We start from the raw sequence: 13,961 nt of genomic DNA, 5'->3' as shown, positions 1-13,961 counted from the left end.
AACTAAAATGGAATGGACTCCTAGGGAAGAAGTAGGATTCCCTGAGTCCCTGAGAGAATCCAAGGAAATGCCAGCCAGCCAGCTGTTGGGAGAGGTTTCTGCCAGAAGAGAAGTCAGGCAATCAGGGTAACCCAGAGGACTTCTGAGGATCCTTCTAGCTCCCAGGTTCTATGAAGAATGACCACTGACAAGGTATACCCTGGTGTCCAGGCCCAAGAGAGGGTCCCTAAACCTTTAAGAAGTGTAAGTGAGGGCATAAACAGGCAGTCAATGCCATACTCACTCTGGGGCCTGGGCACCACACATCCTGGCAAGATGCTTCCCTCCCTCTTCCAAGGAGAGGCTGGAGTGGGATGAGGGAAAGTGACTGCGTGGGAGGCATCTGGCAGGGTGGCAGGTAACTCTGTAGCGGGCCTGGACAGGACCAGACTAGCCTGAGTCTGGGGATGGTACGTATTATCCCTCCAATTAAATCAATGCTCTCTAAAGGAAGGGTATTCAATCATTCAACAAAGATTTACTGAGTGCTTACTGTGTGCCAGGTACTTTACCAGGTGCTGGGAATGAATCAGCCATGGTTCTTGCCTTTGCTTTCAGGGAGCTCAGAGTCAGGTTAGAGAAAAGGCTACTGAACACACAAAAACAATTCCAGATTGCAACAAATGCGATGACAGAAAAGAGTAGGGTACCATGACCCAGAGTAACGGAGGGAGCCTAATTTAGACTAGGGTGGAGGTGGGATCAAGGAAGATATCTTTGAGACTGGGGTTAGTAGAGATTTGAAGGGTCTCCCCCTTGGTCCACCAGCCCTGCTCTACAGGTCACAGGGGAGAAGAGAGGACACTTTGGGGGAGAGCAACAATCAGGAAAACTCTCAGAGCATGTGCAGACAGGCAGGATGGCACGGTACATCACACAAACACAGGCAAAGAACGCACTCCCGCCACATGAGGGCAAATCACACATGCACACGGCCACTCTCATGAAGTGCAGGCACCCTCGAGGCATTTCCAGCTCTAAGAGGGTAACAAGGCTCTGGGGAAGCATGGCATTTCCAGGGTAGAGAGGTTGCTAAGTCCTTACTCTCTTTCTCTGCCACCCCCCGCCCCATTCACCCACGATCTCACCTCCATCAAGCAGCTCCTTGACGGTGCGGTAGTCGTCGGCAAGGACAGCATAGTGCAGGGCTGTGCAGCCCTTGAAGCTGGCACGGTTGTTCAGCCGGTTGTTGAAGTCATCCTCTCGGGTGACCAGGACTAGAGGGACAGCAACACAAACCCTTCCATTAGCAACAAATGCCATGAGCTGCCAACCTCGTCTTCTTTCTCTTGGCATTTTAATTCCCTCATTCACACATCTACCTACTTACTAAACAAATAATGGCACCTACTATGTGCCTGGCCATCTGTGCTGGGAAAGAGGAGGTAAAACAGAGCCCATCCACAAATGTTTACTGACATCCATTATGTTGATAGGATTCACTTGGGGACACGGAAATGAATCAGACATGGTCCCTGACCTAATCTGACAAAGGAGGCAGACAGTAGACAGATGTTTACAGTATTGTTTGAGATAAATGCTATTATAGGTATAACGGGATGATATAGAAAGCCAAAAGGGAGCTTAGCTCAATTTGGGCATGAAGAGAGGATCTCAAAAGATGACAGTCTTGAAAGGTGAAGAGAAGTTATCCGGGTGAAGAAAAGAAGGCTAGGGTAAGACTCGGGACAAGGGACTTCCCTGGTGGCGCAGTGGTTAAGAATCCGCCTACCAATGCAGGGGACACGGGTTCGAGCCCTGGTCCGGGAAGATCACACATGCCGCAGAGCAGCTGGGCCCGTGCGCCACAACTACTGAGCCCATGGCTCTGGAGCCCGCGAGCCACAAGTACTGAGTCCGCGTGCTGCAACTACTGAAGCCTGGGCGCCTAGAGCCCGTGCTCTGCAACGGGAGAAGCCACTGCAATGAGAAGCCCGTGCACCGCAATGAAGAGTAGCCCCCGCTCACTGCAACTAGAGAAAGCCCACACGCGGCAGTGAAGACCAAACGCAGCCAAAAAAAAAAAAAAAAAAAAAAAAAAAAGACATGGGACAAGTCAGGAAAGAGTCAGAAGCTGTTCTTAGCAGAACAGTAACATACCTCCTCTGTGCTCTGAAGATGTCTCCAATCTAGTGAGTATTTAATATTTTGTAAAGAGCTTTTAAAATTTATAAAAGCCATTAAAAATTTGAAAGTACAAAGAAGAAAAAGCATCATTATCTCTGCAACTTGAGAAACTGCATTTAGTATTTTGGTATATGTCCTCTGATATCTATTATCTATATCTACATCTATATCTATAGGTATAGCTATACCTGCATATATATCCTACAAAACTGGAATTTACTATATTGCAATTTTGTAATCTGCTTTTTTTCCCTTAATAAATGTACTGTGAACATTGTTTTTGAAGGTAGGAAGAATAAGCATTTCATGCGTCAAAGAACCAAAAACCCCCAGGCTCACTCTAGTGCTAATATCAGTGACTCTCTCTCTCCAAATTGATACAAAAGAACCTAAAACCAGTTGCATCACTCTAGGTTAGGTGACCACACATGTCCTTGTTCACCTGGGACAGCCATGACTTATGCTTGTTGTCCTGAATGGTCCCAGTCTGGACAATATTTGGAAGGATACCCAACCTCTGGGCCCTCCGTTGGGAACCGAGCCCCCGTGGAACGATATCTATGCTGCTTAGGTGATGGGGTTTCTTTCTGCCTCATGCAGAAATTATTGGAGTTCTTGCCTTATGTTCCCTCCTGAGCTTAGTTCATTGGAGGAGGAATTTGGGTCCTACCTACCTGTATCCACTCCTCCCCGAGTCCATGGCACAGGGCCTGCAGAGGGCAGGCTCCTCCTACCTCCCACTGGATAAAGGCGTGTAATTCATAACCTTGCCTATGTAGTCAAAAGCACCAGACAATTCTGAAACCATTCTTTTCCAAGCTGTCTTGGAATGGAGTCTATGCATTTTCCCCTTCTACAAAACTGAACTTGCTATTAAAAGTCCCAAAAGCCAGAAGACTGTCATGCCTCTTCCTAATCCTAATAGATTTCACTTACTGACCTTCCTCGACTCTGTGGCTGACATGGTCATTTCACACAATCTATTTAATTCTCCTAACTACCTTATATAGTAGGTATTATAATTCCCATTTTATAGATGAAAGCTAAAGCACAGAGATCATAGAGCTAATAAGTGGTTAAGTGAGGATTAGAACCCAGGTTTAATCTGAGTCCTCACCCTTTTTTCCCATCATATCATGCTGTCACTCTCATTTTGCAAATGAGGGAATCAGAGCCCAGAGCCCAGATGTTCTGGTCCCAGCCTTGGCTCCTACTCCCTCTTCTTTCCCTGCTCAAGTGAAGGTGCCAGCACACTCTCTATGGAACTTGCCCTAACAGAGATCAGCCTGAGGTTTGTAGCTAATACCGGATAAGCTTGCTTAGGTGGAAGCATTTCAAATGTTTGGTCAAAATGAAGTTGTTGGAGTGTGTAACTGGAGAACAGACCACACTTTCCTGTGGTCTGGTGAATCAATGGTCCATCAGCTCCTCTGTACCAGTCAGAGGCTCTCCTCACTGATGACCCCCACCCCTGGAGTGTTATCTGACCTTTCCTGGAGCAGGGAAAACAGGAAGAAGGCCTCTGATTAGCTAACGTGTAAGTCCGTTGTGCAATGGCATCTGCATTTTTCTCATAAGAGCCCTTTAGGACCTAACTTGGAGATTAACTCTTGGTCACGAACAGTCTCATCAAATCATGGTAAGGGATCTTGTTTCCAGCCCACTGCAGATTAGAAGAAGCAAACTAGAAGGCTAGGGAGAAGTCTTCAGAATCAAGTACGCTGATTACAATCAAGTGCTGACCAGGCAGGGAGGGAAAAGAACAGCACAATATAAAGCTGAAAGAGGAAGCCACAGAATACAGTGCCTCAAGAGCCCCTAGGGCACCACTGAATTGCCACATAGGACATTAACTGCTAGATATAATGATGAACCTGAAGAAAAGTGATAGCTGGTTCAAGAAAGCAGGAAGGGTATTATCCATTTTACAAAGAAAATATACCATTCATTCAAAATATATCATTAATGAACACCAGTGCATGGTGGTAGCTTCTGGAGATATACTAATAAGACACACTTCTTGACTCTTAGAAGTTAACAGTCTAATGCAAGAATCAGACCACTGAATGGACAAATTATAACACTGTTTCACGAGTGCAAGATAGAACTATACACAGGGTGCCTACCATAAAAAAGTAGATGAACTCAAGGGACACAGCTGGGCTATTTGGTTCAGGGACAAACATCAGCAGAGTGGCAGTGTCACAGCCCAGCTAATAAGGAATGTCCATGAAGAGGGTCCCTGCTCCCCTCTGAGGTCTCATCACTTACCATCCCCTTCCTAATGCTCTTTCTTGCCTCTTGGCTTTTGCAAATACTATTCCACAGCCTGGAACATTTCCCCCTCTCCCATGCCTTCAGCTGACTAACTCCAATTCACTTTTAGGCCTCTGATTAGAAGTCACTTCCTCTAGTGATTCTTGCTGAGTTTGAGGTAGTTACTCCTCCCAAGAGCTTCCCTAGCACTTTAGGCATCTCCCAATTATGGTATTTATTACCCACTCCATTGCAATCATATGTTTACATGACTACGTTCCCCACTAGACCAAAAGCGCAATGAGGACAGGAAGTATGACTGTCATCGCCACAGTTGTATCCCAGTGCCCAGTACGGTGTCTGACCATAAACATGTGCTTAACAAATACTTGTTGAATCAGCAAATGCATACATAATACATAAATAAGGCCCTAATATTACCTTGTTTTTGGAATAATAATAATAATGCCAGCCAGCAGTATTTAGTAGAGGAAGTAGAGTGCAGCTGTTAAATAAGTGAGCTCTGGAGCCAGACCACTTGTGTTTGGGTCCCCGTTCTGAATTTACTGACTGTGTAATCCTGGGTAATTCACCTAACCTCTCCATGCCAAGTTTCTTTTTTTTTTTTTTAAAGAGGTAATTCTTTTTTTTTTAAACTTTGGGTTTATTTATTTATTTATTTATTTATGGCTGTGTTGGGTCTTCGTTTCTGTGCGAGGGCTTTCTCTAGTTGTGGCATGTGGGGGCCACTCTTCATCACGGTGCGTGGGCCTCTCATTATCGCAGCCTCTCGTTGCGGAGCACAGGCTCCAGACACGCAGGCTCAGTAATTGTGGCTCACGGGTCTAGTTGCTCCGCGGCATGTGGGATCTTCCCAGACCAGGGCTTGAACCCATGTCCCCTGCATTAGCAGGCAGATTCTCAACCACTGCACCACCAGGGAAGCCCCATGCCAAGTTTCTTTACCTGTAAGCAGAGATGATAACAGTACCCTCTCATAGGATATTGTAAGGACTGAATGAGACACTGAGTAAAGGGGCTTGGAACAGGGCCTAACGGTACCTCTTAGTCAATGTTGGCTATTATCCTTACTGTCTAGTCTTGTGCTTCCAAAAGTGTATTCTCTCTGTGAAAAGAGGTTTGGGGAACCCTGCATGCACTTTTCCCCTCCAAAAGGCACAGTTCTGAGTAAGAACCATCTGTTTAATTTACTCAGCAGTTTTATGTTTGACGGCCTCTTTCCACCCAACCCTTGTTAAAATCCTGCAGTACTGGTGTTCCATGGAACACTCTTTGGAACTGAGCTGTGCATAACAATCTATAAAGCACTTAATTTACTTATTTATTTCAGAACGACCCTGTGAGGTGGAAGTTCACTCTCCCCATTTTATAGATGGGGAAGCTGAAGTTCAGCAGGGTGCCACAGTCAGCCAGCGGTGGAGCTAGGACCCAGTCCAGGTCAGCTAGGCCAATTTCATGCTCTTAACAGTAAGCTCTTTTCCCCTCATCGCCCAGTTTTAGAAGCCCTGACCCAGGATATCTTGCTTAAACCCCCAGATCATTAGATCTCATACTCTTCTCTATCCAAAAAAAAAAAAAAAAAAAAAAAAGACTAAAGGTGGAAAGGAGGTGTGTGCAGCATACACCCTCATGTTCTTACCTGCTCTCGCAGAGAAAGCAGAAGCAAACCCACAAGAGCTAAAGTGACTCATCCAAGGCTGGCTCACCAGCTGGCCACCATGGTGGTCTCTTGAGGCCCGGTGTTTACAGCTGGTCCTCAGCCAGTGAACCATCCCCTTCCCAAAGACATCTACCAGCCTGTCTCCAGCACAGGGGGAGATGGGCTCAGGCTCCTGCTTCCCCTCCAGGCCAGTCATTCCTGTCCCTTCACCCTTGTGGCCACAGGAAGAATGACAAAGCATTACTCTGTCATCCTTCTGCTCCCACCTCTGCCTTTTTTTTTTTTTTTTAAATTAATTAATTAATTTGTTTATTTTTGGCTGTGTTGGGTCTTCGTTTCTGTGCGAGGGCTTTCTCTAGTTGCGGCAAGCGGGGGCCACTCTTCATTGCGGTGCACGGGCCTCTCACTATCGCGGCCTCTCTTGTTGCGGAGCACAGGCTCCAGACGCGCAGGCTCAGTAGTTGTGGCTCACGGGCCTAGTTGCTCCGCGGCATGTGGGATCTTCCCAGACCAGGGCTTGAACCCGTGTCCCCTGCATTGGCAGGCAGATTCTCAACCACTGCGCCACCAGGGAAGCCCCCCACCTCTGCCTTTTGATGTTGCAAAGTCTATGGCACGGTGCCGTGGCCAGGGTCAGTCTGAGTGCCGTGGCAGGTGTGCACCTGACGTACACTCTGCAGGATTCCCTGCACTTAGCAGTGCCAAGGAGTTAGCAGAGGTGAAAGTTGTCCCCAAAGCCCTTCCTATAGCCTGGCCACTACTCAGCACTGTTGAAACTGCAGAACAAAACTAAACAAAACAAAACAAACCACTGCCTCCCACAATAAGAAACAGTAATTTAAGGTAAAGGAGTCACACAGTCCTGAATCTTAGCTCTGCCACTTACTATCTGAAGTTCTTCTATCTGTAAAATGGGCATGACAAGCAATAATTTGAGGAATACTAAATATTAAGTATTATGAGAATAAAATCTGATAATAGATTTTTAAAAACATTACCACAAACATTTAGTAATGCTGTTTTCTCCCCTGGGGTAGGCACTGGGGATGCAGAAGTGAATCAGACATGGCTTCTGTCCTAATATTGCTAAGACTATTGGAGGAGACTGAAAAAAGGCATGTGAGGCAAAACGGGTGGTCTCCAGATAACAAAAGCTTTATTATCATTGCCTTGTGTGGAGGAAAGGTAACCCTAGCTAAAAGTCTCTCCCTCAGGCTCAGCCTCTACCCGCCACGCCCAGGAACTTATGCCATCTAATGTCATGGAGTGTCTAGCAGTGCCTTTAAAAACGTGAGCATGTCTCCATGAGAGGGAACCTTTAGGACTAACCTGACAAACACAAGGATAACCTCTTACATTTGTGCAGCACTTTACGGTTTAGAGACCGCTTCAATGCAATTGTTTCCTCACCCCAGGTCAACCTAGGACAGATAGGTCAAATATTATTCTATCGAACAGAGGAGGAGACAGAGGTAAAGAGGTTGGATGGCCTGCCCAACTTGGATTGCTAATCGGTGGTGGACCAGGACTAGGTCCTTAGCCTGCTTGGCTCCATCCTCCATATTGCACAGCTTCTGCCAGTGCCCACAGGCTCAAGCCTCACATACCCCAGCATCAGAGGACCTGGCTTGAAGCTCAGGGACTAAGCTAAATTCTTACCAAGAGTCTCCAGGAAGAAGCCTCTGGGCTCACAGCTCCCTCCCCACAAGGTGTTGTGTATCTACCACCTCGTTAAATCCTTACTCCTACTGCCAGCATCGGCAAGCTGCCTCCTCAACTTCTGCGGGCACTGTCGGCTCTGCCTCTTGTGATGGGGCAAGAGGGAGACTCCCTGTGCTGGGTCACCAAGAGACCATCTCTGGGGAGGGCAAGGCTCTTCATTTCCTTCCACAGCCTGGAGGACCCTCCTTCTTCTCCAAATCCTAACTGTTCTTTAAAGCCCAATTCAAGGCCTCCTCTTCTAGGAAGTCCTTTCCTCCCTGCTCTGCCCTGGATGCCTATCATGTTGATTGTGTGTATCCATTTACCACTTACTTATTGATTGTCTTATAACAGCTCTTGTAATACTTTCTTGTGTTAAAATTTCCCTTCTGACTCCCTAATTTCCTCATGGATGACAGAAACTAGTTCATAACATTTTCTGTATGTATCTCACCCAGCATCACTTCAGTATTTCATGCAGCTTCAGCAACGAGCACACAGGAGCCTTCATTCACCCCCTGCCCTGGAGCACACCACTACTGAGCACCTCAGCACAGTGAGTGCTATGAAAGGCATGTGCACAAACGGTCTGATGGCAGCAAAGACAGGGCACATGTCATGTGGCTTGGGGAGGAATCTCCCAGAAAAACTATCTGGAAGATGAGGTGGAGAAGAGTGTTCCAGGAAAGGAAGTGGCGTTTGCAAAGGACAGAGGGTGAAGGCTGCATTACCTGCCCATACAAGAAACTGGGAGTCCTTCAGTAAACTTGGAATGCTGAGTGAAGGCAGGTGGAGCAGTGGGTACACATGAGGTTGCCCAGGCAGGCAGAGGCCTGATCCTGAGAGGGGTTTGGACTCTATCCTGAAAGCTATGCGCAGGCAGTGGTTTTTGTTGATGAATTAAGCAGCATGGGGAACAGCAAGAACAACAGACCAGGAGAAAATTGAACTGGGTTCAAAAATGGCTTTCACTAAACTTGATATGTATCTCAATCCCTCCATGTCCCAGATTCCCTATTTTTAAAGTAGAGGAGTTTTTTCACATCAGTGGCTCTTAAAACTTTAGTGGCAACAGAATCACATGGGTAACTTGCAAGAAAAAAAAAAAAAACAGTTGATTCTTGGCCCCTCGCTTCAGCAATTTAGATTCAATAGGCAGGGCCTAGAAATGCACAGTTGAAAAAGCCCTTTGTGTTGCTCCTCACAGAAAACTCTGAGCAGCACTGGACTAGTCTCTGAGGGTCCTTCCCATTCTAATCTTATCATGAACTCAAGAAAGATGCAAGGCTGGCCAAACCCATCCCACTTCCAAATGCCTGATCCTGCTCTAGGGAAGCCAAGGATGTCTAGGCACCAGAATGTTCTTCCCAAGGCCCATGTTTAGAAAGTCAGAGCAAAGCCCCCAGGACACCAAGTCTTGGGATACTGGAGATATCCGATATCTCACTCAAACCTCCTCTCCCTGCCAAAATCCAAATGAAATTAGGTCCTTCTATACCATATACCTAGTCTTTTTCCTTGTTTATCCAGCAAAGTATTACGTACTTTCCATGGGCTGGGCCATGGCAATATGAACAGGCTCTGCTCTCAAGATCTTATAAATGCTGCAAATAATATCAAAAGAATCTATCTTTTACCAAGTATCTCTAAAAGGAAAGAGTTCAGAATATTGAGCTGGAAAGACCTGGATTCTAATCCTGGTGACTCTAGAAAATTATTTCATCCCTCTGAGTTTCAAATTGCTCACTGGTAAAATGGAAGCATTAATATCTTTGAATCGGGTTGTTGTGAAAATTGAAATGATGTGATATAGTTAAGGGCACAGGAAATGGCTGCATCTAGGAAATGGCGATTTTTAAATTAACATGTCCTCCCCCTGTCCTGGAACCTGTAATATATCCATATCCCTCTGTTTGACTTTCAGAGGCTCTCCTACCTGGTCCTAATGTCTCCAAATAGACTTCCAACTCCTCCCTTCCTGCTGGAGAGACCCCCCTCCATGAGATGACCCTGGTGACCCTACCGTGAATCCTCAGTAGGCAGCACTGTGTATTAGGAAGAGCGTAAAGGTCAGAGCCAGTCAGACTGGTAAGCAAAACTCACTGTATGACTTTGATCAAATTAACATCTCTGAGAATCTGTTTTCTCATCTGCAAGATAGATATCATCACCTATCTCACAAGATTCAATGGCAAATCCAATTAAAAAATGGACAAAGAATCTGAGTAGATATTTCTCCAAAGAAGACACACAATGGCCTAAAAGCACATGAAAAGATGCTCAACATCATTAGCCATCAAATGCAAATCAAAACCACAATGAGATACCACTTCACATCCACTAGGATGGCTAAAGTGAAAAAGACAGGCAATAATAAGTGTTGATGAGGATGCAGAGAACCTGGAACCCTCATACATGGCTGGTGGGAATGTAAAATGATGCAGCCTCTTTGGAAAACAGTCTGGTAGTTCCTCAAAAGGTTAAACATAGAGTTACTATATGACCCAGCAATTCTATTCCTAGATATAAACCCAAGAAAACTGAAAACATTATGTTCACACAAAAACTTGTACACAAACATTCACAGCGGCATTATTCATGATAGCAAAAGTCGAAACAACCGAAATGACTCTCAATTGATGAACAGATAAACTAAATGTAGTACAGCCATTAATGGAATATTATTCAGCTAAGAAAAAGGAATGAAGTATTGATACATGCTACAACTTGAATGAACCCTGAAAACATGCTAAGTCAAAAAGAATTCAGCCACAAAAGATCACATATTGTATGATTCCATTTACATGAAGTGTCCAGAATGGGCAAACCTATGGAAACAGAAAGTAGATTAGTGGTTGTCTAGAGCTAGGGAGAGTTGAGAGACGTGGAGAATGATTGATAATGGGTATGGGGTTTCTTTATGGGGTGATGAAAATGTTCTAAAATTGATTGTGGTGATGGTGGCACAAATCTTGTGAATATACTATAAACCACTAAATTATGCACTTTAAATGAGTAAACTGTATAGTATGTAAATTAAATCTCAATAAAACTATTACATTAAAAAATGTAAAGAACTGAGCACATTGCCTGGCATGTAGTAAGGATGCAATAAATGGTAATAAATTTATTATTGTGCCCTTTCCTCTTCTTGATGCCACTCTAACCATGGCCAGAATCACCTCTTACACTAACACTGAAGAATATGTCAGGCTCATTGAAGGGAGCCCATTTCATACTCAGTGAAGGGTCACAGGTGAGTTCTGAAGGCTAATATCCCAGGACTATGAGTGTTACATAAATATATAACTCTTGGGGGACTTCCCTGGGGGTCCAGTGGTTAAGATGCTGTGCTTCTACTGCAGGGGACATGGATTCGATCCCTGGTTCAGGAACTATGATCTCACATGCCGTGCAGTACAGCAAAAAATTAAAAAATATATTTAAAAAATATATTTATATGCATATTAATCTAATACATATATATAAATATATAATATATATATTATATAAAAAATATATATATATATAAAACTCTTGAAGTAATAAGAAAATAATGGCCTCCATTTACTGAGCACTTACTATGTGCCAGGTACTGTGCAAGGAACTTTATAATTATTTTCCTTGAAAGAATCATATGGGGTTGTTACTATTATTATTCTTTTTTTTTTTTTAATTATTTATTTATTTTTGGCTGCATTGGGTGTTCATTGCTGCGTGCAGGCTTTCTCTAGTCGCGGTGGGCGGGGGCTACTCTTCATTGCAGTGTGCAGGCTTCTCATTGCGGTGGCTTCTCTTTGTTGCAGAACACGGGCTCTAGGCACGCGGGCTTCAGTAGTTGTAGCACGTGGGCTCAGTAGTTGTGGCTCGCGGGCTCTAGAGCACAGGTTCTGTAGTCGTGGCGCATGGGCTTAGTTGCTCTGCGGCATGTGGGATCTTCCCGGACCAGGGCTCGAACCCGTGTCCCCTGCACTGGCAGGCGGATTCTTAACCACTGTGCCACCAGGGAAGCCCACTATTATTATTCTTATTTACTAAATGAAGCAGCTGGCACTTAGAGAGGTTATGTAGCTTGTTTCAGGTCATACTGGTAGTCAATGACTGAGCTAGTCCGTTCAACTCCAAGGCTTTTACTCTCTTCTCTATGTGATATCATGGCTTCACTATTTCTTCCTTTTATTTATCTATGTTTTACCCATTCTTTACAACTCAAGAAGTCTGATTTTCACTGATCTCCCTTTCCTCTCTGCATTCTAGTACTGTCTAGTCCACATCAAATTAGTTAACATTTTCTCTTACATAGTCTTTTGTGTTCTCAGATTGCTTCATGCATACACTCTTGAGCATCGCAGGTGTTCCATAAATACTTCTTTAGTGAATGGATGTTACGCTTGTCTCTCCAAGCAGAAAACAGGTTCTTGAAGGACAGATACTGTGTCTTATAGATCTCTTTAACCTTCGTGTAGAGAACGGTCATCTAGGCTGGCCTATGGCTGGAGGGTTAGACCCTGCTTAAAAATGGTTCTCACAAACACCATGCTCTCTGTCCATAGACTGGAAGGCTTCTCCTTAAGAACAGGACCCTGGCTCACCTTATTATACCTTATCATAGTGTAGTAGGAGCTCAGAAAGGTTTGATGAATTAAAGAGAAGACTGGGCTAGCACTTAACTCTACTGGAGACACATCAAGGGCAGCCTTCCCATTGGGATCCCAAGTCCATCTTCTCTCACTCCAAGAAAGAGAAGTGGAAGAGCAGGAAGGTTGGCCTGGAACCTTAAGACAATAGGTTGTTCACCCTGCCTGTGGCCCTAGACAGTCAGTGTGGCATCCTCTCTGGCCCAGGACCCTCCTCTGACCACAGACCCAGGTAGAGCTTTCCAGAGCCCATGTCTCACCTGCACACCATCAAAATCAAAGAGCTGGGCAAACTCTTAAGAATCTATTACCTGTTCTGTTATCTTTTACTCTGTTATCTACAGACCCATCAACACTCTGTTTGAACTTCCACTACTTCCCATCTCTCCTAACTCTCAGGGGAATAACATGCTCACAGGTATCTAGAGTCCCTTTGATCTGTCCTATAATCACCCTGATCTCACCTTCTCCTACTCCCCTGCCCCCACCCTGATCCTAACCAAAGCAGTATTCTTTCAGGTCCAGGGATCCTCTGGGCAGGGCTGGCAACAAGAGGAAGGAGTCTGACCTCTCTGCTTCTCAGCCAGCTATGCTACGTGGTTGGCCAAACTTGGTCCCTCTGTGCTCCCCATCTCTACACCTGCTTGCCTCTCCTCTGCCTTTTCTTTAAGATGTTAAAAACCCGCAATAAAAAACAAATACAAAATGCTGTAATTAATAGCCAATTCCAAGCCAACCCAGCATCTCTACTAATAAACCTCAACACTTGCAAAAAGAACAATAAATTCTGCCCCTCTCTGGTTCTGGGGTGGTTTCTTATATATACTGTGTGTGTGTGTATGTATGTGGGTAAGTGTGTCTACATATATATTTATTTTCCTTTATTTCCCATCCAGGGAGGGGCAGAATAATGAACTGCGTGCGTCAGGGAAGATGAATCTGAGATACTAGGGAGCAGTGCAGTAAAAAGATTAAAGTGTTATTATTGTTGGGTTTTTTTCCCCCATGGTCCATTGTGACAGCTCGACCGTCATCTGTAAAAAATGTCTCAGTGAGAGATAATCATCGGAAACTCAATAAAGCGTCAGGGGGAGCCTCAGCCCCCATCAATCACTGGGTGCCTGGAAAATTTCAGCCCTCTGTCTCCCTTCCTGCTATCCATATAAATGTCTCTAATATATTTTGTGTGGTGTGTGGGACCCATCCCTGATTTGGAACTTTTGATGAAAAAATATTTATACACAAAATATGTAAATCAGTTAAAAATCGCAAGACTAGTTCTTTGACACCCCATCCCACTTTTTTATTTTTATAAATGTATCAAATTTATTCTTTTTAATAAAACATGTCAACTAGCCTATCTCCCTCTCCTAGTTAAATGTATATATAGATTTGGAGGACTAAAAGGATGGAAACAATTAACCTAACTGGCTGCTACACTTAATCTTGAAGTTGGCCAAAAGGCCTGATGGATAGACAGTGCATTGTCCATCCTAGTGACTCTGTAGTGGCTGACACTG

General features: G+C 44.7%; 1 protein-coding gene across 3 annotated transcripts in view; it reads right to left on the bottom strand.

Moving 5' to 3' along the window:
• CLPB (ClpB family mitochondrial disaggregase) overlaps positions 1–13,961 on the bottom strand; it is a 147,498-nt gene that overhangs the window by 68,622 nt on the left and 64,915 nt on the right. For all 3 annotated transcript variants that reach the window (XM_082411396.1, XM_082411397.1, XM_082411395.1), the window contains exon 5: positions 1,128–1,256. In XM_082411396.1, coding sequence (XP_082267522.1) covers positions 1,128–1,256 — 129 coding nt within the window. The remainder of the gene's footprint in view (positions 1–1,127; positions 1,257–13,961) is intronic.

This window comes from Balaenoptera physalus (genome assembly GCF_965194825.1).
Source record: "Balaenoptera physalus genome assembly, chromosome: 10".
In the NCBI taxonomy this organism is placed as follows: domain Eukaryota; kingdom Metazoa; phylum Chordata; class Mammalia; order Artiodactyla; family Balaenopteridae; genus Balaenoptera; species Balaenoptera physalus.
This window is presented reverse-complemented; position numbering and strand designations above follow the sequence as displayed.